Below are 25,714 nucleotides of genomic sequence, written 5' to 3'. Positions count from 1 at the left end.
ATTACATTACAAAATCGATGCTGTAAAAGGAACCTTATAAAATATAAATTAGTCACATAAACCTTTCACCAGACGTTTACTGTTGCCTGAAAAACAGTAGCTGTGCATATACAATTTAAGATTAACAATGTGCTTTAGCAAAAATCTCCTGCAAGTTACTGTAATCTGGTTCAGTTTTTTTATATATTCCTAAAATATTTTAAGTTTTTACAACATAATTTTTTTATTATTGATTTTGATTATTTTGTTTTTGTTGCTGATTTTTTTTCTTCTCTCTGTTTCAGATAAACCAAGCATGCACACACCTGAGGCTTTGGTGAAAAGTCATGTTGTGTATAATGCAAAGGTACAGTTTGAGACAGATTTCTTATTTGCTCCTGTGGTGCTTTCTGCTTCTGCTATATTTAGTACACTACAGAGAGACATAAACACACTCAGGCACAGTCTTAAACTTCTGCACTGTGAATATCATGCCGTGTGTGTGTGCGTGCGTGCGTGCGTGCGTGCGTGTGTGCGTGCGTGTGCGAGTACATACAGTTGAAGTCAAAATTTTTTGCCCTCCTGTGCATTTGTTTTTCCTTTTAAAATGTTTCCCAAATTATGTGTAACCGAGCAAGGAATTTTTACAATATTTGCTATAATATTTTTTCTTCTGGAGAAAGTCTTATTTGTTTTATTTCAGCTAGAATAAACGCAGTTTTTATTAGCCTCCATAAGCAATATTGATTTGTATTGGATTGTCTACAGAACAAACCATCATTATACAATGACTTATCTAATTACCCTAACTTGCCTAATTAACAGTTAAGCCTTTAAATTGCACTTTGAGCTGAATGCTACACCTCAAATAAATCTAAGCAAATTTAATTCTGTCTGAATTTCATCAAAATATCTCCAACTTTATTTATATTTTGTAATAAGATGGCAAATAGATAGAATTATATGATATGTGTACGTTTTCCACCTTATCTGATTTATATCACCACATTACTTTGTTCTTCTGTGTCTTCTAGGCTCAGTACCATGTTTGGGCAGCGCGTGGACGACCACTCCGGCAGGGAGTGGTCGTCCACGCACTGCCTGTACAAAAGGGGTGAAGCACTGTAGCCTTTCAGTTCTCGTAAACCTTTGATCAAAATCTTATCTTCATTCGAAAACTCCATTTTTATTTAAGCTTTACACAGCTAAATGAGCAATATCACACTCGTAGCAATGCAATATAACTGTATATCAGCACTGGTGGGAGGCGTGCGTTAGTGTCCCACCAGTGCTGATTTAAAGCCAAATCGCACTCCTACGAGTGTGATATTACGTTTATACAACAGTTTGACGGCATAATCATGTATATAAAAAGAAAATCAAACACGGAGAGTCTAAAAACCCTTTTGTATGAGGAACTACTTTCTTCTACCATTCATTCACATCTGCAGCTGACATCAGAACAGCAGAAGCTGTTAGTACTTCACCCATGTCACTTTAGAGATAGTATTTGAATGATTCTCTAACGAAATGTCTTAAGTGATGAAAAAACAGGTGATTTTAAGATTATAAGGCTGAACTTGTCATTAAATGCCATCCGTATACAGAGATATCTCCTTACAGTATTACAGTCTACAGTATTTCTCTGTTGCAATCGGGATATCACAATAATTAACCCTATTAAAAGCAGCGCAATCACTACCAGATTGCTGTTGTGTTTGCGATTAGGAAAAACGCTAAACACATGCGGGCATTTCTTCTTTCTTTCTGTCAACACAACACACATTCCTTCATATGCGAGTCCTATCTCACACTCAACACACTACAATCATATGGTATAAATACAGCACTACAACATACAAAAGAGAGAGACCGACTTAGAATATCACTTACCTGTATAATAATGATTTGATCGGCTGTAGTTAGAAATTACACTGTTTTAATCTTCTAAGGGCTTATTATGCAGTCCCGTCGCCATCTTGTGGATAGATAACATCAACCGCCTTTGGTCTGCTCAGTATGGCAAGCTAATGGCTGCCGACGGGCTGTCTCTCAGAAATTATACATATTTTAAAATAGGCGCTATCCTTATAAATAAACTGCATAGTTGCAATCTAACTAACTATATTCTTGCCTAAAAAAAGCCTAAAAAGAATGTTGTCCAACAGCAGGAATATTTGTCAAACTGTAGAGTGTTCTTTGCTTGTTGCTGTATGTGGAAAGAGTAATACAATACTCTTAATAATATACAAGAATAATACTCTACTCTTTGAAGAGGCTGGACGAGTGCTGTTACTGGCAGACTATTGCACGGCTATCAGCCAATCAGATTCAAGAACCAGACAGAACTGCTGTATAAACATAAATACGTCATCATTATGCCATCACCAAGGAAAGTAAATAAAAGAATTATTCTAAGATTCACAACTTGCTCTGTTATTCCTGTATGAATGTAGCCATTCTTACTCGTAAACAGTCTGACGATAAACAGTCTTATTTTTGTATGATATATTGTTGCTTGTTTGTTTTTTTGCAGTGTAGTATCTTAAAATATATCTAGTAAAATGTTACTGATTAAAGATTTAAGAAATCAGTTATTAAAACAATTTTTTTTAGAAATGTGTTGAAAAGCTCATCTTTCCGTTGAACAGAAACTGGGGAAAACAAAATACAGGAGGGCTAATAATTCTGACTTCAACTGTGTGTGCGTGCGTGCTTGCGTGCGTGCGTGCGTGTGTGTGAAGCTTCAATGCAGCTGTTGGTATGATAAATCTAGTGATGTTTAAAGTTGTACTAAATGCACTTGGGAGTACAGTCAGTGTGTGTGTGTGTGTGTTGTCAGAACTCACTGAACTCCCCTTCTCTGACCCTCAGTTTATCACCAGCCGACAGTACCAAACGATACACACATATATACACTGTAAAACATTCAACTTTATCAAATGAAATGAGTTTAGTTACCTCAAAATTTACTGAAAGATAATTCTACTCATTTGAAAAGAGTTTTAAACTCAGTGTTGAAGGTAAAGAGTTAATTAAATACCTCATTACTTTACCTTAAATGGAGTAAGTTCACAGTACTCATATAGATTAGTTTTTTAACTCAAATGGTTTGTATCAATTGGTTTCCTCAAACAGTTTGAGTTGCCTTAACTTATTGGGTTTTCAACAGTACTCTTTATTTTTTGCTCAAATTGCTTCGTTTACTCAAATCGATTAGTTCACAGTATTCATTAGGATTCGTTTTTGAACTTAAATGATTTGTTGCAATCGGTTTCTTCAAATGGTTTGAGTTTACAGTGTACATAACGTTGATACATTTCTTAAATCAGCTGATGTTACAGTAAAGGATTGTGTCTGCTGTGTGTTCATGCAGTTTTTGGGAATCACCGAGGTGGATCAGCCCAAAGGGACAGACATGGTCCGTGTGGCTGTCAGGAAGTTGAAGGTAATAAAAACACAGCGCTTCACTATTATGAGCATTTATGGGCTATAAAATGTGGTTACGGATATTTTTGTCTGTTTATGGGGCCGTGATAGTGAACTGTAAATATACAGACAGGTTTACTTACAATAGTATCAAAGTCAATAACTGGCAGCAGTTCAGTTTCATGAAAGTGCCAGTTAACGTGAGGCAAAAGCTAGCAGGAAACTATACATATACAGTTGAAGTCAGAATTTTTAGCCCTCTGAATTATTATATGATATTTTTCTCCAATTTCTGTTTAATGGCACGTTTCTAAACATAATAGTTTTAATAACCAGGGTTCATACAGTCATGAAAAACCTTGAAAAGTCATGGATTTTTAACATGGCACTTTGCAGGCCTGGAAAAGTTTAGGAAAAACAGAAAAACCCACAAGTTTTGGAAAAGTCATGGAAATTACATTTACAATAGTCGTTTAGCAGACGTTTTTGTCCAAAGCAACTTAAGCTGCGGTCACACTAGAGCTTGTGTTTGCGAAATTCTGTCGTATGGTGCTGTGAAAAAGAGTGGTATTAAATAATATGATCAGACGTTAATAAAAGTGAGCGATTGCTCCAAATTTAAAATTTCTTATTTGAAATTATCTTGTAGTGGTCTCACGCAATCACCTGATGCTATTTCGCAGGTAAGAATTCACGAAGCTTGAACTTTCGAATGCAGTAAAATGTAAAACTTGTCGCACATACTTGCATTTCTGGTCTGCCGCATTCGCATTCCTATGAATGGAAGTCTATGGAGGAGCGAAAACTGCAGCGTGATCGCAGCTTTTCAGTAGAAGTTTTACCTACTAGTATTAGTTTAACAAACTATTAACATCATCTAAAATTAGTTTGACAAATATCTGTATATTGGAATGGAGGTTAGTTGTTTTTACATCTTTTCTTGGCCAAAAACATGGTCTTACATAATTAGTGCTGTGTAAGCATCATCTATTTTACATAGATAAAAAATAAATTAAAACTAAAGAGATTGTTGCGTGTTTTATGATATGCTGTAATAAATTTGAACGTTAATTACTTTTCTTAGGATTTACCATGTATACGAGGACATTACATGAAACATTAGATCATGATAATTGACTTGCAAGTCCTGTAAAAGTCATGACATTTTTTTTAATAAAAATGTGTACAGTATGAGCCCTGAATAACAAATTTTTAATAATTGATTTCTTTTATCTTTTTCATGATGACAGTACATAATACTGTATTTTACTAGATATGATTCAAGATGCTAGTATTTAGCTTAAAGTGACATTTAAAGGCTTAACTAGGTTAATTAGGAGGGTTAGGGTAATTAGGCAAGTTATTGTATAAGGATGGTTTGTTCTGTAGGCTATTAAAAAATATATATATTGCTTAAGGGGGCTAATAACATTGACCTTTAAATGATTTAAAAAAATTAAAAGCTGCTTTTATTCTAGCCGAAATAAAATATATAAGACTTTCTCCAGAAGAAAAAATATTATAGGAAATACTGTGATTTCCTTGCTCTGTTAGACATGATTTGAAAACAAAACAAACTAAAAAAAATTAATTATCATAATAGTGTGAATTCTAATTAATTAATCTTACTTAAAACTTTTTTAAAAAAATGAGTTGTTGAAGCTAAGAACATTTTAAGTTAAAAATACTAGATGTGTGTACATTTGCTGCCACTCAGGCCCCGTTTACACTAATACGTTTTAGTTTTGAAACCGCATTTTAGAATGAAAACGATCTACGTCCACTCTGGCGTTTCATCTAGCATTTCTGAAAAGATCTCCGTCCACCATATACCGCTGAAAATGCACATTGTGTGACACACAAAACACTCTAGCATGCGCTGCAGTGTATGCACACGTCTGAGATCCATGCAGTCAGCGGGTGCTTTGAGCACATCTACCCAGGTGAGAGCCATGCACGTCAGACTGTTCATCAAGGATCTTCCACTGGATTTCACTATAGTTGTGATATTTAATTCATCTTGTCTATATCTAACGACATATTCCCCGACTTTGGTCTTTTGAATCTATTACTTGTTCTCAGGAAACGTGTTTTGGCTGAGCACAAAGATAAGTTAATATATTAATTCATGTAACCACATACACTGATTCTGCACATTGACTGATTTCTTACCTTTATTTCCTATATTGTATAAACTTATTGTATGTTATACTTTTATAATGGAAATTATTGATTATTAAAACTGATATTTAGCAAAAGAGAGGGTATGTTTCATATTTTCAATGAAAATGAAAGGAGGCAGTTATTTTATAGGCTCCATTTTGTTATAAATATGCATATATTGAAGATGATGGTCCAACACAATCTCACGGCAATTCGTAACCTTTTGATTTAGTGGCTAATTCGTATGAATTTGTACGATCTAATTCGTACATTTTTGTACGATTTGCTCATCCTCCAATGACGGTTGGGTTTAGGGGTGGGGTTAGGTGCCACGCCTCCTTTTTAAAATCGTACAATTTCGTATGACTGAACTCGTACGAATTCGTACGAATTAGCCACTAAACTGACAAAATGTAAAATACTTACGTTTTCTCATGAGGTCAGGCTGGATGGTCATATAAATATGCAGCTACTTGACACCTCAGCATTTTTGGTGTGTGTTAAGTTGTTTATATTGAAATGAAAATAGGCAGTTCCTAATATCATGTTTTCATTTTATTGTTAAGAAAGTGAAACGTGGCCAGGGTGATGTTATTGACGTTAAAATGTACACTGTTCCCTTTGAAGATTTACCCGACGTGTCCTCAGGAGTTTGTTCTCCAGATTAAACTTGTGAAGTCTGAACTTACAAGAACAGGATGCAGCTCTGAACGTTGTATACTTGATATTGAGAAAAAGGCCCAATCAGAATGTCAGCCATCCCTCTGTTTTCAGATATCTCCATTTTCCCCTGTCCACACTGAGACGGAGCAGCAGCTTTTTTAAACCAAAACAGCCTCTTCAGCATTTTCAAAACGCTACATTTTCAGGGCTCAAAGACTCTGGGGGAGTGTGGACAGAAGGTGTAACCGTAGCTAAACTTATGCATTTTAAAACTGAAACATATTAGTGTAAACAGGGCCTCAGAATTCCTTTAGATGTATTTGCTTGAACAATGATGGTTACTTCTTAAAACCCAGCAAACCGATTGTTTAACCAAGTGTTGCTCAAAAAGCTCCAGAGTGCTTAAATCACCCAGCAATAGCACACACACACACATACACACACACACACACACACACACACACAAGCTAATGCAACCAATAGAGAGACTCCCACTGCATCAGTTATTGCTTTTTAAATAAAGTAATATATATTCTAACTCTCTTAAGACCCCCACCCCCTCAACCCAACCACAAGCTCTACTCTTCTGCACAATGGCATCCTCCCCAAAAATGCAGACATAACAAAATCCATTTTAAAAGTAATCATAACAGAGCATTAAGCACTAACAGATCCCTCTTTCCTTGCAACATACTGTGCAAACACACATAAAATAACACTTATTTTCAACTTTGTATCCAAGACTCAGAAGCAGAACTAGAAACTAGCTCGACAAAATCATACTCGTACAAGTCTGTTTGGATTAACTTGTTTTCTGAGTAAGAAATGCATATTCAAATAGTAGAGAATGATGGTTGTAGAGTTAAGAAATAATTGTTGAACATTTGGAGAAGTCATCTGTTAGCCAGTGCTCACTTATGGGGATTTACACCTACCTAACTTTAAATATCATTGGAGAGAAGACACTTTAGGCTTTACTGGGGTAAAAGGGAAAATTAGAAGTTACATAATTAAAAATATAAAAAGTTATACATTGTGAAGGCATGAGAAAAAAAATTGTATTGTGTTCAGTATTTGTTTTTTCATATACAAACACATTAATGAAATGTCCTAGAAAAAATATGCATTGAAAGCCAAGTGTTTCATGAGTTTATATATCAAATTTGATTAAGATAGCATGCAAAATTAGATATCTGTAAACTGTTTTCCGAGGCTATATCGGTGTCCTTCTTTCCCTCACCGTCAGAGGCATTTTCTCAAAAATGACCATCCCAAACTAAAACAGTAACAGTTGCTGAATAATTTGGTCTACATTCACTGTTCATGTATCTTTGGAAAGAAGACACTTTGGGCTTTATTATCATCTAGAGTTTATAATGCTCAAAATGAAAAAAAGTTATCGATGCTTAAGTAATGTCAAAAAGAAAATTGCACTGCACTAAACATTTTATTATTTCATAAACAAATAGATGAAATTAGTCTTGGAGCAACACAGAAAACTAATAGGTCAGAAGCTACACGTCTCCTGAGTATATGTTTTGAATTTGATGCCAATATCATGCAAAACGAAATTTCTAGAATTAGTTTTCTGAGACAATGTCTTGGGATTTTCTCCCTCTCCTTGTTTGTGGAGAAGCTGTCTGATTACCGCACGTATACTTAAAAGTGTGATTTAGGATTTAGGTTAGGTAATTTAGGTATACAGTTTAGAAGCAATTCTCATTCAAAAATTGCTTATAAAGCACAAAGAAATAGCAAGTAACACTGAAATAAGCATGAAAATTTGAAGTAAAAATTTATATTTTCTTGCAAGTCATATTCCAATAATCTTTTTTTGCAGTGTAGCATTGTTTATAAAATTAATAATTCAGTACTTTGTTACTTCATAGCATATAAATGATTACTAATGTATTAATTTAATAATATTTACTTTATTTTCATAGAGTCTATGAAAATTCATCATATTGGCAAAGTATCGTTTCTGAACTAGACTATTGTCTAGCGGAATTGGTTTGGATAATTTTTTTATTATTAGAAATTTTAGCAGATATTCACTAGTAAATACTCTCATTTTAAAAACAAAGATAAAACTTACATGTTATTATTTAGCAGAATTACAAAAATTATTTTTCAGTTTCTTTTGCATATACCCCTTATATTGATAGTTCACTGAAAAGGTAAATTTCTCAGCATTTTCTCACCCTTGAATTTTTCTAAAGCTTTATGAGTTTCTTTTTTGTTGATGAACACAAAATAGACTATTTTGAAGAATGTTGGAAACCAGAATCTTGACTATCATCTATGATGAAAAACACTATGTAAGTCAGTGGCTACTTGTTTCCAACATTTTTGAAAGTATCTTCTTTTGTGTTCAACGAGAAAAAAGAAAACTTAAACTAGTTTCGAACAAGTAAAAGGTGGGTAAATAGTTTCAGTTTTGGGTGAACTATCCCTTTAAACTCACCATACCCTTTTCACATAAAGATAAATGCAATTTTAAACCTATAGCTAACATTAGCAGTCATCAAACAATACATATACTAAATAAATACTATATATAGTTGACTATAAAACATGACTACTGTGTACACATATAAGACAGACTATACTATACTATACTATACTATACTATACTATACTATTGTCCTATCTAGACCACACTAACCTTTTTAGAGTTGATGTCCTTTTTATTTCTCATGATCTGCTTATTGAATTATTAAATTAATTAATAAATAAATTGCTTTGACTTGTATTGAATGAGGGACCTAAGGCATATTCAAGAACAAGAATATCATTTCTATTTGGGTTCTTTTAGTTTATGAACTGCCGAGCACCTACACCACATCATATAGCAATTATAATGCATGTTGCCTTATAATTACAATGGTAACAATAGTGGAAATTTTAAAGAATCAGATTAAGGTCATGTTATTAAAATCACTGCAAAAAAAAATGCTTTTCTTGCTTAGAACTTCTGTCTTGTTTTTAGTCCAAATCTAATCTAATTTAGTCCCAAACTAAAAAAATATTAAATCAAGAATCATTTTCTAGAAGTTATAAAAAAAATTGTCTTGTTTTCAGAATTTGTCGAAATTAATTAAGTTTTTCCTCATTATCTTAAAAATATCTTATTTAAAAGCAAAAAAACTAGCATATTTTGCTCATCCTATTTTGCTAATTTTAAGAAAAAACTTGACTAGAAAATGCTTCTTGATTAAAGAACTTGTAGATATTTAGACTAGAAACAAGACAAGAACTCTTAGCAAGAAAAGCATTTTGCAGTGATCATGTCCTGGATATTTTCACGCAATTTATGTCCAGATTTTGAGCTTTCTGCGAGTTCTAGAAATGTGTTGAAGCACCTCATTTTTACCTGACACTCTTTAAAAAATGGTGAACACCTCCGGCTCTGTCTGCTTTTCCCTTGATAGTAAGTGCTTGTGCTGCATGTGCTGAATCGCTTTTTGTTTCCCTCAGTTTCAAAGGCACATCAAGAAGTCAGAGGGGCACAAGACTCCAAAAGTGGAGCTTCAGATCTCTATATATGGTGTCAAGATACTGGACCCTAAATCTAAGGTAGGAGTTTTCTAATGAGCAATTCCAGACATTTGCAGCAAAATATCAAAACATAAATTCACAGAGAAAGGATATGTTAACATTATATTGAAACAGCAGTATATATTAATCTGTAATATATCAATCTGTAAACATTTTATGGATTTTAAATGAAGAAAATAAACATGCATTATGGATGTGACAAAAAAAAAGTTTGCGAGTTTACAGTACACAACATACTTTGTAGAAATTCTGTGAATGAAACTGCACAACCCAAAAGAAACAATGCTAATCAAAAAGATAAGAGTTTGCTCTCTATAGAACAAAAAAATTTTCATTTTATTTGATATTTTTGCATTTATGAGGGAAAAGCTTCATTATGGATGTGACACCTCTGTGTTATCGATGTGACACATGAAATTGGCACTTGTGTGACTTTGATAAATCAAATATAATTGTTTGAAAGTATTAAAGAGCCCATATTATGGGTTTTTGAAAATGCCCTTCCATGTAGTGTGTAACACAGCTCTAAGTGAAGTGAAATATCCAGCTAAGGCTTAAATCTGTAAGTGTACAGTGTTTAAAACTATTGATTCATCTATAAAAGAGTCGACTCATAGTGCTTCAAACGAGTCGTCTTGATAACGAGTCATTAGGTGTTTCGCGATGACGCAGCTACGAAACACAAGTAGTTGGGTGCGCAAACCCGGGAGCTTTGAAACCTGCGGCCCCGCCCACTAACAGAAAAAAAAGTCTCACACACACACACACACACACACACAGACAGACACCGGTCGAATGAAGTCACGCTGTGCAGATAGATATTATTGAGTCTAATTAAAGAGGAAACCTCAGCATTATAGCCCAGCCTTGAGCAGTTCTGAGTGCTTCTGAAAACTATATGCTTTCAAAGAAGACTTCATCAGTTTGTTAAAGGAAGGATCAGTGAAGACTGTCTGAACATGGATCAGAGCATCATGGATCAGTTTCTACCCCCATTTCACCAGTGTAAGTACGTGCGATTAAAATTATTGCCTCGTTTACTCTATCTTGCAAATGATGTATTTAGTTGTGTTTTGTTACTTGTAACCGTGTGTACTGTATCAGGTTAACTCTTTATATTCTCATATCGCGTGTAAAGCCACGTTGAAAACGCGACGCGTGCCGCTTTGATTACGGATCGTCAGCTGTTTACACACATGCAATGGTCAAGTAATGTGTGTGTGGGTGTGTGTGTGTCTCCCCGTGTGTGTAACGCACAGGTATTCGCGGATATAACTGAGCGCCGCGCCGCCTCAATTCAGCCGCTCATTTATGGACGCGTCGGCCCTGTGTGTGTGTGTCTCCTCGTGTGTGTAACGCACGGGTAGTCGCGGATATAACTGAGCGCCGCGCCGCCTCAATTCAGCCGCTCCTTTATGGACGCGCCGGCCCTGTGTGTGTGTGTAACGCACGGGTATTCGCGGATATAACCGAGCGCCGCGCCCCCTCAATTCAGCCGCTCCTTTATGGACGCGCCGGCCCTGTGTGTGTGTGTGTGTAACGCACGGGTATTCGCGGATATAACTGAGCGCCGCGCCCTCTCTATTCAGCCGCTCATTTATGGACGCGCAGGCCCTTTGTATGTGTGTGTGTGAAAAGAGTAAGAAGACTGTGACTAGGAGGCTAGGAGATCTCCTCGCCAGTTCTTGGACTTTTTGCTCAATAAAATAGTTCGTCGTCAGTATTTTCTAGTCCATCGTCTGTGTTTACATTCACCCACTGGCAGCCAAAATCCACTATGAAGCGTGTATGCACTGTGACTACTTTTATATTGTAGATTGGCAGCTGGGCATTTCACTCTGTCTCGCGCTGAAGCCTGTCACTGTCGACCAATCGCAGCAGGCTGCCATTGGTCCAATCAGCGCAGATTAGCTTCGCGCTGAGGATGGGTTTGGGAACAAATGAATCGCTGAACGATTCATATGGGAGTCGCTGGGATAATTAGGTAAAAATAAATGCAGATTATAAGACCATCAAAGTGTTGTTTGACCTTGCATGCATATTAGACTGTTGTTGGAGACCCTTACAACCTAAATATGACCCTATTTCATCTATAATATGGGCTCTTTAACAAAGACACTTTTGAGTATTTTTACAGTACTGTAAAATACTAGCAAACTCAAAAAACTTAGAAAGGGTTTCACTATTTTGGTGTACTTTTTTCATGGCTAGGTTGACATTTGCATGGAATTGCTCAAATATAAAAACCGTCTGTTCAGTCTCCGGAAGTACTCTGTGGATAAAGATAAAACAGAATGGTTGATGTGATTTTATGCATGGCAGTCCTAATTTCAACTCATAAAGTCAGAGCAGTTTATTCAGCCCCATGAACTTCCATCCTGCCATCTTCACACCTGCTCTGACAAAACAATGAAATGCAATTTAGTAGAAAATTAAACATGCTATCTTATCTTTCAAACATTTACTGTTTGATAATATGCCAATTAAGTTATATTAGTGCAACCTACAGAAGTATTTCATATCAATACTAAAATCATTTAGAAACAAAAAAATTGCCAGTACATTACTTAAAGGGGTGTTTATAAGACTTAAGTCATGTCATGAATATAAGTCATGTCATGAATATGAAGGTTGTATACGTGCTTATGACAACTGTCGTTAAGTGTCATTAGCTCAGTTATGTCATTTTAAAATGCAAAGGTGGCATTGTTTAAGAAGTCTTAATGACAACTTGAAATATTTGTCATAAATCTGTCATTTGATTCTTTTAGCAAATGTTTTTTTATTATTATTAATTGTTAACAAAATGCACAGGCTGAAAAAACTATATAATGAAATATATGAATTCAAATACCCCCACCCCATGCCCTGTGGTCTTTAGAAACTGAGGTATCCAATGAATAAAAGTTAACATAAAAACAGAAACAAGATAAAGTATCAAGTGTCAATTATTCAAAGCAAGGCAGTCATTCTGGATCCTGATCATTGCTTTGTGCAATAAACAAGGAGATTTTGTCAGCAGCGGAAGTCCAGATCTTTATTGTACTCATTTTTACCAAGTTCACTCGAGCTGTGGGTAATTCCAACATTATAATGTCCTGAAGTTGTACCAACCACTTGTATGTGTCCAAATTATGTGGAGGCAGCCAATGTTGGGCTAGTAGTTTTTTTGCAGAAGTTAAGCCAGCCAGCCAAACAGCTTTTTTGTAGCTTGGTGAGGTTCAACGTAGCAAATGTTTTAATGATATCAAGATACGACTGTCACAGAATTGTCTCTGTGTAAATGAAAACATAACTGAGTGTATCTGTTTGGCAATTCTAACATGTCAACCACTTCATCTCCAGCGCATCTGCCTCTGTTTTTTTTTCGTTTCAGCCATGTGGTCAAAAACTTGGGTGTGAGACTAGTTTAAAATTTAAAATTTAAAATAGTTTAAAATTTGATTAGCAGAATGACTCATTAAAGTCATCAAGGCAAGCTTTTTTTCAGCTTCACCTTCTCACTATATCATCCATACGTTTGTTAGTTCACGTCTGGACTACTGTAATGCCCTTTATGTTGGAGTTAACCAAGCGTGTCTTCATCGTTTGCAACTTGTGCAAAATGCTGCTGCTCATATGTTAACAAACAGTCGGAAAAGTGAACACATTACACCTATTCACTACTCCAGGGGTCTGGAACCTTTTTTCAGCAAAGAGCCATTTCAGATTTTTTTTTATCAAATGTATTTTTTTAAAGAGCCATTGGGGGTGTGTAAATAACAAAACCTTTATTTGTTAATAAAGAAAATTTTTATTTATGTTCATGCACAACTCAAAAATAATCAAATATAACGCATCACAATGTATGAACAAAGGAAATTTCTAGATTTTTTTTTCTTTTTGGCATCACCACTAATGAATGTTGTTTGAATATACATACGCGAGGTTACCATAGAAATATAAGTTGCTTGCCCTTTATTGGTGTCACGATTCAAGTTAAACCACAGCATCACATATGCGCATTGGTTAAAAAGTCATTTTATTGTAAACTGAGTTCTAATTCATTTTGCTGTAGAAAATACAAAAAAAAAGTGAATTGTAATCATATTTTCAATAGGAAACAGATTTCTAGTGTAAAATATTATTGAAGAGAGACAGCTGGAGAGCCACATATTTTTGGTCAAAGAGCCACATGTGGCTCCCGAGCCATAGGTTCCCCACCTCTGCTCTGCTCCCTCTGGCTCCCTGTTAAGTTTAGAATTGATTTTAAACTGTTTCAACTCACTGACCTGCCACATTTTAAAGCCAAGCTTAAGACACACTTGTTCAAATTGACTTTTAATGCATAGCACTGATACTTTTATTGATATTTTCTTGTTTTGTTTTGCATTGTCTGTTTTTAAGTTGTGTTGTATAATTTGTTTTTACTGGTGTAAAGCACTTGGTGTAGATTGATTGATTGATTGATTGATTGATTGATTGATTGGTAGATTGATTGGTAGATTGATTGGTAGATTGATTGATAAACATGATTGTTATGAAGCCATTATAACTGTGTCATGAATATTTGTCTGATAAACTTTTGCATTGGAACAAAATTAATTTGTCATTAAAATTCTCAGTAAAAGTGTCTATAGTCTAATGATTTTATAACAGGGTCATTAATATTTAATGACATTTTAATGACAAATTCAATTTGTTCCACTGTAGTTGAGGTCAAGAAAAATGTTAATAACGTTTCATGATGATTATAATCGTGACAATAATGTTCATGGCAGATTTATGACAGAGTTATGTTGTCTTGATAATGTCAAGTTGTCAGAGCAAAGACATCTGAAACTAATGCCACTTTTGTGTTTACAATGATATCACTGAGCAAATGACACTTAATAACAGATTCCTCTTCATATTCATATTTTCATATTCATGTCATGATTATAAAGGTTTCATGACAATCTTATGAACATCCCTTCAGATAAAGTTGATCAGTGCAATTAAATGTGTTTGTTCAAAACAAAATAGATTAGTCAGCATCTAAAAAGAGTGCAAATGTTTTAGAAATGACAAACAGTATGTTCTCTAAAAATTATTTTGAATCTTTAATGTTTAAACTTGCATTTTTAAAGTGTTGTTTATAAATTAAACTTGAGGTTTTAGCATTATATATGGATTATATACAAAAATGTAGTATTAAAAGTAGCATTATATTATATCTGGTATGAAAATGTCAAAATTACAGTATGTTTACCAATATATTTTATTGATTGAAATATTGTGGTTAACCTACAGACATCCAAGCACCCAAAACTTGTTCAACAGTTGTTATAAATTTCCATTTTGTAAGTGAAGCTGGCAGGTTGTTTAGTATCCAAATCATCTCAAACAGTCTCTTTTGTCATGTTTAATGTAAGATGTTGTGATGGATGGCCTCACGGTATCTGCGTTTGTGCGGGGGGAAACGCGACAACAACCAAGGGCGATTGCTTCTGGGCATCATGATTGCTTCTGGGCATTTTAATGCTCAACGGAGAAACACAAACACTAAGTGAATTTGCAATTACATTTGAATTTCATCACAATATCCCCCTCTTAGACTTCAATGAGTTTGTTATGCTGTAACACTTGGATGAGGTAGAGGATTTACCCTACAAAGATACTGTGGAAACCATCACTAAAGGTTCAGTTCATCACAAAGATACTATTATTGGATGTTTACGTTGGGGTTTAATATTGAAACTAATGTTATTTTGATTATATTTAATGATTTTTTAATAACCTTTAAAAATGAATGGTGAATCAAAATTACCATGTTCCAAAACTGGAACATTGATATCTATTGAACAAACCTGAAGACCTGATCATATTTACATCCATGCATAAGTTACAGTAACAAGCATGGCTGATATGAACAGCTACTGTATAAATGAAGGCATCACAGATGAGAAGAATAGGTCATCATTAGGTTTTGAAACAGCTCTCAGCATGAATATATCCACTATACTGAAAGTATCTCCAGTTTTCAAGTTTTCATTTTGTTCTTGGGTGTAAAATAAGTGGCGATCTGGAGATAAAATGTGTTATTTTGAATGTTTTGATGAGGGCTGTTGAGGTTCTTATCAAAGTCTGAAGGGAACAACGTAATGTTCTTGTAGATTACACCCAGACCATTCTGATTCAAATCACAGAAGAAAATGACGTGTTCCAGCTTTTTATATAGATATACATACACTGCAATTTGCTTTTCATTCATACGTATTCAATACACCAATCATGCCTTGTCAATTAGCCTGAGTGGAAGCGTGATGTTGATTCTACTGAACCTTTCAGTAAATACAGTACTGTGCAAAAGTTTTAGGCCAGCATTAAATCTGTTGTTTCACTGATGGTAAAATGGATAAATGCCACAAAACCATAAGTGTAAATGTTTTTGTCATTTTTTTTATTATTGAGATTTATAGGGTGAATATATTATTGTTGATGTATAGTATGTTACCACAAGAGTTAGGTTAGGTTAGTTTGAATTATTTTGGTTTAATTGTTAAAGACACGTGAAAGACAGTGTTGGAGAGAGGCTGTTTGTCCTAGTTTGAGTTGCATTTTTAGCAGTGTTGTTAGCAATATTGTCTGATGGAATTGTGAATGTTGAAAAGTACAGACAGGTTTTAATCCATTATGTCATTTCTTCTGTAAATGACTTCAGTGGTAATAGTTCTCATTTTCAGGATGATTATGATCTGTTAATTGCAGTGAAATTCTATTTGGAGAAAGAAAACAGCTGATGAAACACAGACAGTCATGGAATGGCCTCCACAGGGTCCAGACCTGAATATTATAGAGGCTGTATGAGATCACCTGGACAGAAAAAGAAATATATGAGACTCTAAACCTACAGAAGAACTCTGTAAAGTACTAAAAGAAGCCTGGCATTACACAGCACATTATTTCAGAAAAATGGCAGGACAATTAGAACAAAACAGTTCAAGCTGTGCTTGTGTCAAGGGAAGCCACATTAAACTTAGACTTTTGTTAAAGAGAAAATGGTGTGATGTTGTTGCTGTTTTTTTTTTTTATTTGTACATATTTCCTATATTTTCCGTTTGTTTTAATAAAGAGACTAAATGATTATATATTGTGCAAAAGTCTTAGGCCAGCAAAGCTGGTATATTGCTTAGGACTTTTGCATAGTACTGTATGTTATGTCAGCCATTTTGAATGCAGTTTAAGAAGTGGTTGCTAGTATGCCAGCAAATCAAATGACATATCACTAGAAAGCCCAGGTTGTCCTCTGAACAGTACAACAGGACTTGACAGAGTAGCTCAAGAAATTCAAAGACAATTAATGAAAACGCAATGTCCACTGGAGGACACAAGTCAATGGGCGGAGTCTCAGGAGGTTAAAATAGGTCGATTTTTACCAGTGAGCTTTTAATCAGTGAGTTTTTCCTCAACTCTTTTTCCTGTTCCAGGAGATGCTGCACAACTGCCAGCTTCACAGAATGTCTTTCTGTGCAGACGACAAAACAGATAAAAGAATCTTCACCTTTATCTGTACCGAACCCGAGACTAAGAAACACCTGTGCTACGTGTTTGACAGTGAAAAATGTGTAAGTTAAACAGTTCTGTGATCACTTACAAATGTTATGTTCAGAAGAAACCCGGTTTGCTTAATGACAGCAATGTGTGCACATCTCACCCAGGCGGAGGAGATCACGCTTGCTATTGGACAAGCATTTGATCTGGCCTACAAAAAGTTCCTGGAGTCTGGTGGGAAAGATGTAGAGACCAGAAAACAGATTGGAAACCTTCAGAAGAGAGTAAGATTGTATTCATGAAAAGCAGCTCAATAAGTTCAAGATCAAGTAGATATGCACCCAGAAAACATTTGCACACAAACACATTGATTTCAAGGAAGATTCTTCAACTGTGGGCACTGCCAAGTCTGTGAACTTTTAGCTAAAATATCTTTAATTTAACACTTATTTAAACACTATTAAGTTATTTAGAAGAGAATTTAGTTTCCACAGGTAAACCTTTATGAGTTTAACTAAAGAAGATATTCTGAAGAAATCTGAAAACCGGTAACCATTGGCTTCCATAGTAGGCAAAACAAATACTGCAAGTCAATGGTTACAGTCCATTGAAGGAAGGAGCACAGAAACTATTATTGTATGGGACTTTGGCAGAATTTGGCAGTTTGTCTTTGTCAAGTAACTTCCCAAGTTTGTCAGTAACTGTTGCAGTTCATATGGACCAGTTTCTTCTTCCTCCAGATCATAACATGCAAGTGAAATCGAAATTGTGGCCTCGTTTTGTGTAGTTTGCAACATATGTGTTTAATTGTGTGTTGTAACTTCTAATCGCTCCACACGACTTTTAATCACGTATATATTATAGATCAGTTCCTATACTGTATCTCTCAGGTTAAATCTTCATGGGGCTATTCACGTATTGCGTCCAAAACCACATTAAACATGCGATGCTGCCTTTTATAAGACTATGAAAGTGTTCTTTGACCTTGCATGCATATCAGCCTGTTGTTGAAGACCCCCAAACCAAAATATAACCTTTTATAATGCGAAAAAAGGGCTCTTTAAGATCATCCTCTGGTAGAATTAGTGTTTTTAACATTTTTAAATGGAACGTCTGACTATGTTGTTGATGTTCACTTCATAATTTTCTAAGTATCCTTAATATACAAAGTACAATAATTAAAAACTTTTTGTTAAACTAATTTACTTAGAAAAATTGAACAAAGTGGCCTATATATTCATTCATTCATTCATTCATTTTCCTTCAGCTTAGTCCCTTATTTATTAGGGGTCGCCACAGCAGAATGAACCGCCAATTATTCCGGGATAGGTTTTACGCAGAGGATGCCCTTCCAGCCACAACCCAGTACTGGGAAACACCCATACACTCTCACATTCACACACACTTGTGCACTACAGCCAATTTAGTTTGTTCAATTCACCTATAGCACATGTCTTTGCACTGTGGGAAAAACCGGAGCACCTGGAGCAAACCCACGTGAACACGGGGAGAACATGCAAACTCCACACAGAAATGCCAACTGGCCCAGTCGGGACTCGAACCAGCGACCTTCTTGCTGTGAGACGACAATGCTAATCACTGAGCCACCATGCCACCTCCTATATTAACAGTTGAAGATAAATTGGTTAGCCCTCCTGTGAAATTGTAACTATTTTTCAAATATTTCTTAAGAGAATTTTTTTTTTAACACATTTAAACAAATAATTAATTTCTAAGACCGTATGTCTTTGCTATGGTACATAATATTTTATGTTGCTAGTTATTTTGCAAGGCACTAGACTACTAGGCAATAGTGGTTTATGGAAAAAAAAAATCTTAAGGGGGCTTATAATATTGACGTTAGCAGTTACAAATATTCCAGCCTAACTAAATTGAAAACCTACTTTCTCCAGCAGAAAAAAAAATCACAGCAAATACTGTGCAAAAATGTTCCTTTCTCTGTTAAACATCACTTGAGAAATAGTTGCCCAAATAATTACAATTTTACAGAAAGGCTAATAATGTTGTCGTTAACTGTACATAATTATAGATGTTTATAATAAGTTGACGGTTCATTTCGCTGTGACGAACCCTGATTAATAAAGGGACTAAGCCAAAAAGAAAGAAAGAAATATTTTCATTCTTTATTTAGATCAGACATATCATTTGTGGGGCAACACGGTGGCACAATGGGTTGCGCTGTCACCTCACACCAAGAAGGTCGCTGGTTCGAGCCCCGGTTGGGTCAGTTGGCAGTCAGGTGTTCCCGTTTCCCCCACAGTCCAAAGACATGTGCTGTAGGTGAATTGGGTAAACTAAATTGTTTGTAGTGTGTGTGTATGTTCTGGTCCTCCAGATTTGGGGTTGAGTGTTGGGCTAACAAATCACCTCATAAAAACTAGATGTTACCCTGGGAGTAAGTAAGTATTATAATTTGTATTACATCTTTGTTGTTTAAGAAGCACTGAGTATGGGCATGGGACAAGGGTGTAAAGCAATAAAATATATGCTAGACATAAAAGTCATTTGAAAAATGGAAATAATAAATGATGAAACCTTGACAGAAAGTTTCCAAAATGGTTTTAATGTTATCTTCAACTTAAAAGCTTTTGGTTTTAATAAAGAGGAACCCTTGAGACATAAAAGTGCCTGAAGTGGAAGAAACACCCATCAGTTTGAGAGCTGATTCTTGGGAAAGTCAATAAACAACAACATGGAGAAAGGCTCGCGGTTATGCGCAAGAAAATGTGGAAAACGTGGATGTGACTGGGCTTTTTGTTGACTGGGGCACACAAGAATTTGCAGGGGAGATTTAACAAGTTTCGATCTGGCATAAGAAAACTTTTCAAATATAAGTTGTGAGTACTGCATAACATTTGTGTGTAACAGGCACATGTCAACAGTAATTCAGTTTCTAATATCACACACTCTATTGAATTGGTACTTATTTTGAGTAAAGTATTAAACATGTATAAGAATCAACATGTTTAAAAAAAAATCTGAACTTGTTTAACTTTAAATGTGTGTTAAATGTGGACAAACCCAACTTTTGGGTTATTTGTTTTGAATATTATTTAAAATTCAATTTATACACTCAAAAACTTTTTTCTGCCTGTTCAAATTACTGATTTTACTGAGTTAAAACAATGCAATTCTTACATTTTTGGGGGGACAACTTAATTTTCTTACCTTCAATCCACTTAAATTTGTAAAAATTATTAAGTTAACTTAATCGATTTGTATTGCCACAACATGAAGGAATTGTGTGGAAACCAGCAGTTTTTTTTTACGGTGTAGCTTAGCAGTTGGGTTTGTCCATATTTCATCAATTGTGTCTGTGCGTTTACATCGAAGGAGGTGAGAGTGTCAAAGTGCGCTCTGGCCGGCCCTGGCGACAACGCTGTCTGCTTTCACAGCTCCATCGGCAAGAGCATCAAATCTCACTACACTAATCTTGTAATTAAAGGAGCAGTTGCAGCATATCAGCGAATCAGTTACATTCCTGGATAAAACATGCTTTCTAGCATGAAAATGTTGCACACTTTTTATCAAATTCATTTAACTATGGAAGATCAAGTTGTTGCTTGTGGTGTGGCTTTGCTTCACTTGTCCAATATGTGTCTAAATGTCTGAAATACTCTGAAGCAGCAATACTGTTTTGTACTGTCGTTATAGTTACCATAAGATTCCCGCTTTTTTAAAGAAAAAAAATATATAACATTAAAGCACATCAACTCGCCAGTAACTTTTTAATGTATGTTACTGTAAGAAAACATCCTAAACAGATGGAAATCTGGCGACTGCAATTATTAAACCCCCTTTGATCAAACCGTTGGGAACACATGTGGTTGGAATCAAATTCACAGGACTGTTTTCTGGACTCCTCTCAAGCGATGGACTTCTACATTCCAAACCGCATCATAGCTCATTACCATAAAATTGACTTGATTACAACTCTCCTCGTGAAGACTCTCCAGTGAAGATTGCTGGCTCCCATAGAAAATGAATGACTTCCGGCTACTTTGGCACTCTCGCTGCTTTCGGTGTGAACGCAAAGTTAAAACAGCCCAGCATTTGCCTAGTTACAATAACTCTGCACAAACCCTCTCCTCTATGTCCTCATGGGATATCAAAGCATGTATCTTTAGAAATTACTCCGGAAGTATACAGGTCAACCGGTGTTCTGTCGATTTGTCTTACCTTGTCAGATTGTCCTGCCTCCCATTTAAAAAGTAGGTAGCACATTTTGATTCTGAAAACGTACCGCTATATACATTTCTGGAGAGCGCCAAATGCGTCCCAGGAGCTACGTTTTTTTGCAGTTTTTGTTTTCGCGAATCCACCAGAGGCCGCTGTGTACACTTTTTGAGACCTTAAATTTCTCTCACGAGTGCCATTCGGGCCTGCTGTTCTTGCGTAAATTCACCAGAGGCTGCTGTCGACAGACTGTCTGCTGACTGAATGGCCGATCAACTGACCCACCCTCCTCCCTCCCTAACCCAACCAACAGTGTTTTCAAAAGCACAGATTGACATGTCGTCGTGGTCAACTCCTCTCTGCATCTCAAGTCCACCGATGTACATGGCGAACTACCAGACAAACTGGTAACAATAGAAAAGCCATCCATACGGAGGTAATCAGTCAGCTGGTAAGCACAAAAAAGGAACAGCGTTAAAAGACGAAATGCAGCTGTATACGTACTTCTGGCTACATAATTTGTAATCTCCAGAAATGCATATAGGGCTACGTTTTCAGAATGAGCCTATGTTGTTTTGATAACGCAATATGCTACCCATTAGATTTTGCTACCAGTGTAAATTTTAATGTGGAGTAGTGTGAGATGAAGCTGTAATATCGCCCTAGCCTAGCTAATCGCTAACCCCAACCTCAGAACCATTCAAATACAGTGTTGGTAGCATAATCTGATGGGTAGGATGAAATGTCAGGACACCTGTTTATTGTCATTTAATCTTTTACCATTACTGTAAATTCTGACACACTTTTTTGGTCACATTTCGGTTTTCACTGTGGTACAGAAGTATGCGATTTCAGATTAATCACAACCGATGTCTTTTCTCAACATTTAGCACTCCCTCACTCCTGATTCCAGTGTAAATACCTCTACTGCATACCACATTACAATGTAAATGCTCCTTTTCATAACATATATTGAATGCCACTCAAGACGCAGCTCCCTTTGAAGTCTAAATATGACTGTAGGCAAACCAAAGCAGAATTTCATTGGCTCATAATCCCATAAGCAGGCTGCGGGGGCGTATGTATGCCAGAGACTTATGTAAAAATGTTTTCATGTGAAAGACAAAGAGTCTTTTTGTGCGATGTGCTTATGTCAATTGAAGATTCAGGATTTGGAGATGGAGAACTCAAAACTGAAGAAGAAGCTTAAAGAGCTGGAGGATCAGCTGACGGATCCGCGCTGCTCACCAGTACGTTTAGTAGGAAATGAGACTTGCTTATCATTCCAGTCGAATGCTGCTGTTTCCTGCCAATCTGAGTGATTCTGCTCTCTTTCTCTTCATTGAAATGTATTTGTTTTTTCTACTTCTTCATCTCCCCCGCCACTTGTTTTCTATCTTTCTCTCTCCTCAACCCTCAGTGCTCTTTTTTCCAGCTCCTGCATGTTTTAATGTGTCTAATAAGCCATGCGTTTTGCAGAGAACGTCTGCCTTGTCCTGGTGTGGTGAAGATGTCACTTCCCTGTCCAGCCTAGAGATCTCTTCTGTCACTTTAACACCTGTCAGCTCGCCCGATTCCTGCCAATCAGCAAGCTTGCTCACCCCGCCTCCTGCTAAGCCCACCCACTCACAGCCCAAAAGTGGTTACATCGTGCCACGGCCTCGTGTAAATTTCTTGCACTCAAAAATCATAACACAGTGCACCTGTGCATGTGATTCACTTGCTGTACAATCTTAAACACATTCGTTTTACTTAAAGGAACAGTTCAACCAAGTACTCACCATTATGTTGTTTTAAATCTAAATGTCTTATTTTCATATATGAAACATACAGGGAGATATTTTGCAGAGGCTCCAGACTATTAGTTAATGCAAATGGTCAATCTATAAAAAATTGTGCTGACAAAGTGATTAATCGCATCCTAAATAAAAGTTTGTTTAAATAAAGGACTGCATAATAAGCCCTTAAAGGAGAAAAACTCATAATTTCTTACCACAGCTGTTCAAATCATTATTAAACTGGTAAGTGACTTTCTAAATCGATCTGTCTCTCTGTTTTGTATGTTGTAGTGTTGTATTTATACCATAGTAATTGTAGTGTATTGAGTGTAAGATGGGCGTATCAGGAATGTTGGCCACTCTTTGTATAACCCTAAATTACTTTTTGAACTCTAAATGACTTTTTCTCCTGTGAGTCTCCTGTTTTTATTACTGTAGACTAGTTCAATGAAAAGAAGGAAAGAAGAAATGCCCGCATGTGTTTAGCTTTTTCCTTATCACAAACACAACAGTCATCTGGTAAGTTAGTGTTTGCGCTTCTTTGGCTTTTTCAGGGTTAATAATTGTGATCTCCCAATTGCAACAGAGAAATGCCATTTAGCCTTATAATCTTAAAATGTGAGCAAAATCACCTGTTTTGTCATCACTTTAGACATTACGCTAGAGAATCATTCAAATACTAGCTATAAAGTGATGTTGGTGAATTAGTAACAGCTTCTGCTGTTCTAACGTCAGCTGCAGATGTGAATGAATGGTGGAAGAAAGTAGTTCCTCTTGTTCCTCCATGTTTGATTTTCTTTTTTATTTACACGATTATGCCGTCGAACTGTTGTATAAACGCAATATCACACTCGTAGCAGTATATATGTTATATATATATATATATATATATATATATATATATATATATATATATATATATATATATATATATATCGGTGACGCGGTGGCGCAGTAAGTAGTGCTGTCGCCTCACAGCAAGAAGGTCGCTGGTTTGAGCCTCGGCATTTCTGTGTGGAGTTTGCATGTTCTCCCTGCGTTCGCGTGGGTTCCTCCGGGTGCTCCGTTTTCCCTCACAAGTCCAAAGACATGTGGTACAGGTGAATTGGGTAAGCTAAATTGTCTGTAGTGTAAGTGTGTGAATGAGTGTGAATGGATGTTTCCCAGTGATGGGTTGCGGCTGGAAGGGCATCTGCTGCATAAAAACATGCTGGATAAGTTGGCGGTTCATTCTGCTGTGGTGACCCCAAATTTATAAAGGGACTAAGCCGAAAAAAAGAAAATGAATGAAACAAACTTTTATTTTGAATGCATTTAATCACGATTAATCTTTGCCCAGCACAAACAAAAAAGCACAATAAAGATGGTATAAAATTAGTCCATATTGTTCACACTACATGTATATATAATTGAGTCTTCTGAAAATATCTATGTTGAAGTGGAACAACCATGGGTGAACTGTTCCTTTAACCCAGTGGGTCTTAAATTTTGGGAACATTTTTTTGAAAGCAAAAAAAATAAATACATATATTAATAAAACTATTGGAGACTAATCTCAAATTCAATGTTTAAAATAATAATAATAATGTTAATTAGCTGGTAATACAAATAAACATGAAACGTTTTGTTTTGTTTTTTATACATGGAAAAATGTTAGTGAACAGTGTTGGGAAAAGTTACTTTTATAAGTAATATATTTTATTCTTAAGTCACTTTAAAAAGCAAAATATCTAAATGTGTCACTTTTTAAGCAAAGTAACGTGATAAACAGTTGAAGCCAGAAATATTAGCCCCCTTTGAATTTTTTATTAAAGTTATTAAAACTATTGTGTTTAGAAATGTGTTGAAAAAAAAATCTTCTCTCCCTTAAACAGAAATTGGGGGGAAAAGTAAACAGGCGGGCTAATAATTCAGGGGGGCTAATAATTCTGACTTTATCTGTGTATATATATATATATATATATATATATATATATATATATATATATATATATATATATATATATATATATATATATATATATATATGCTTTTGAAATCTCCCCACTTTTTGAGAACTACGTCTTTAACCATTTCTTACTTAAGTTTTCAACGTGTGCATTTAATTAATTTGATACAATAATGCGTTTAATAGCCTATAATTTACCGTTAAATGCTTAACGAGCTGAGTGCTATTTTCCATGTTCCTGATACCTGTGTTTGTCCCTGTTACTAGACTGGAAGCATACAAGCCAGAGCGCCCTCTACTGACATATTCGATATGGTTCCATTCACTCCGGAGTCCCCAATAACAAGACGACTCAATTTCAATGGCTTCTCTTCTCCGTATCTGGCTCCAAAAGACACAGGTGGGGTGCTCTTTATTTCTGCTGTCTGACTTGGATAAATTAGTCACCTTTTAAACCAAGCTGAAGGCAAAATCCGTAATTGCCAAT

General features: G+C 35.7%; 1 protein-coding gene across 3 annotated transcripts in view; it reads left to right on the top strand.

The window, feature by feature from the left end:
- Positions 1-25,714, top strand: part of gulp1b (GULP PTB domain containing engulfment adaptor 1b) — a 109,005-nt gene that overhangs the window by 77,409 nt on the left and 5,882 nt on the right. For 2 of the 3 annotated variants that reach the window (XM_056459605.1, XM_056459606.1), the window contains exons 3-9: positions 285-346; positions 3,356-3,427; positions 9,712-9,810; positions 17,241-17,378; positions 17,472-17,588; positions 22,665-22,751; positions 25,495-25,627. In XM_056459605.1, the coding sequence (XP_056315580.1) occupies positions 285-346; positions 3,356-3,427; positions 9,712-9,810; positions 17,241-17,378; positions 17,472-17,588; positions 22,665-22,751; positions 25,495-25,627 (708 nt within the window). Of the gene's footprint in view, positions 1-284; positions 347-3,355; positions 3,428-9,711; positions 9,811-17,240; positions 17,379-17,471; positions 17,589-22,664; positions 22,756-22,936; positions 23,167-25,494; positions 25,628-25,714 lie in introns of all 3 variants that reach the window. The other variant, XM_056459607.1, reaches the window with a different exon arrangement.

This window comes from Danio aesculapii, chromosome 6, assembly GCF_903798145.1.
Source record: "Danio aesculapii chromosome 6, fDanAes4.1, whole genome shotgun sequence".
In the NCBI taxonomy this organism is placed as follows: Eukaryota; Metazoa; Chordata; class Actinopteri; order Cypriniformes; family Danionidae; genus Danio; species Danio aesculapii.
This window is presented reverse-complemented; position numbering and strand designations above follow the sequence as displayed.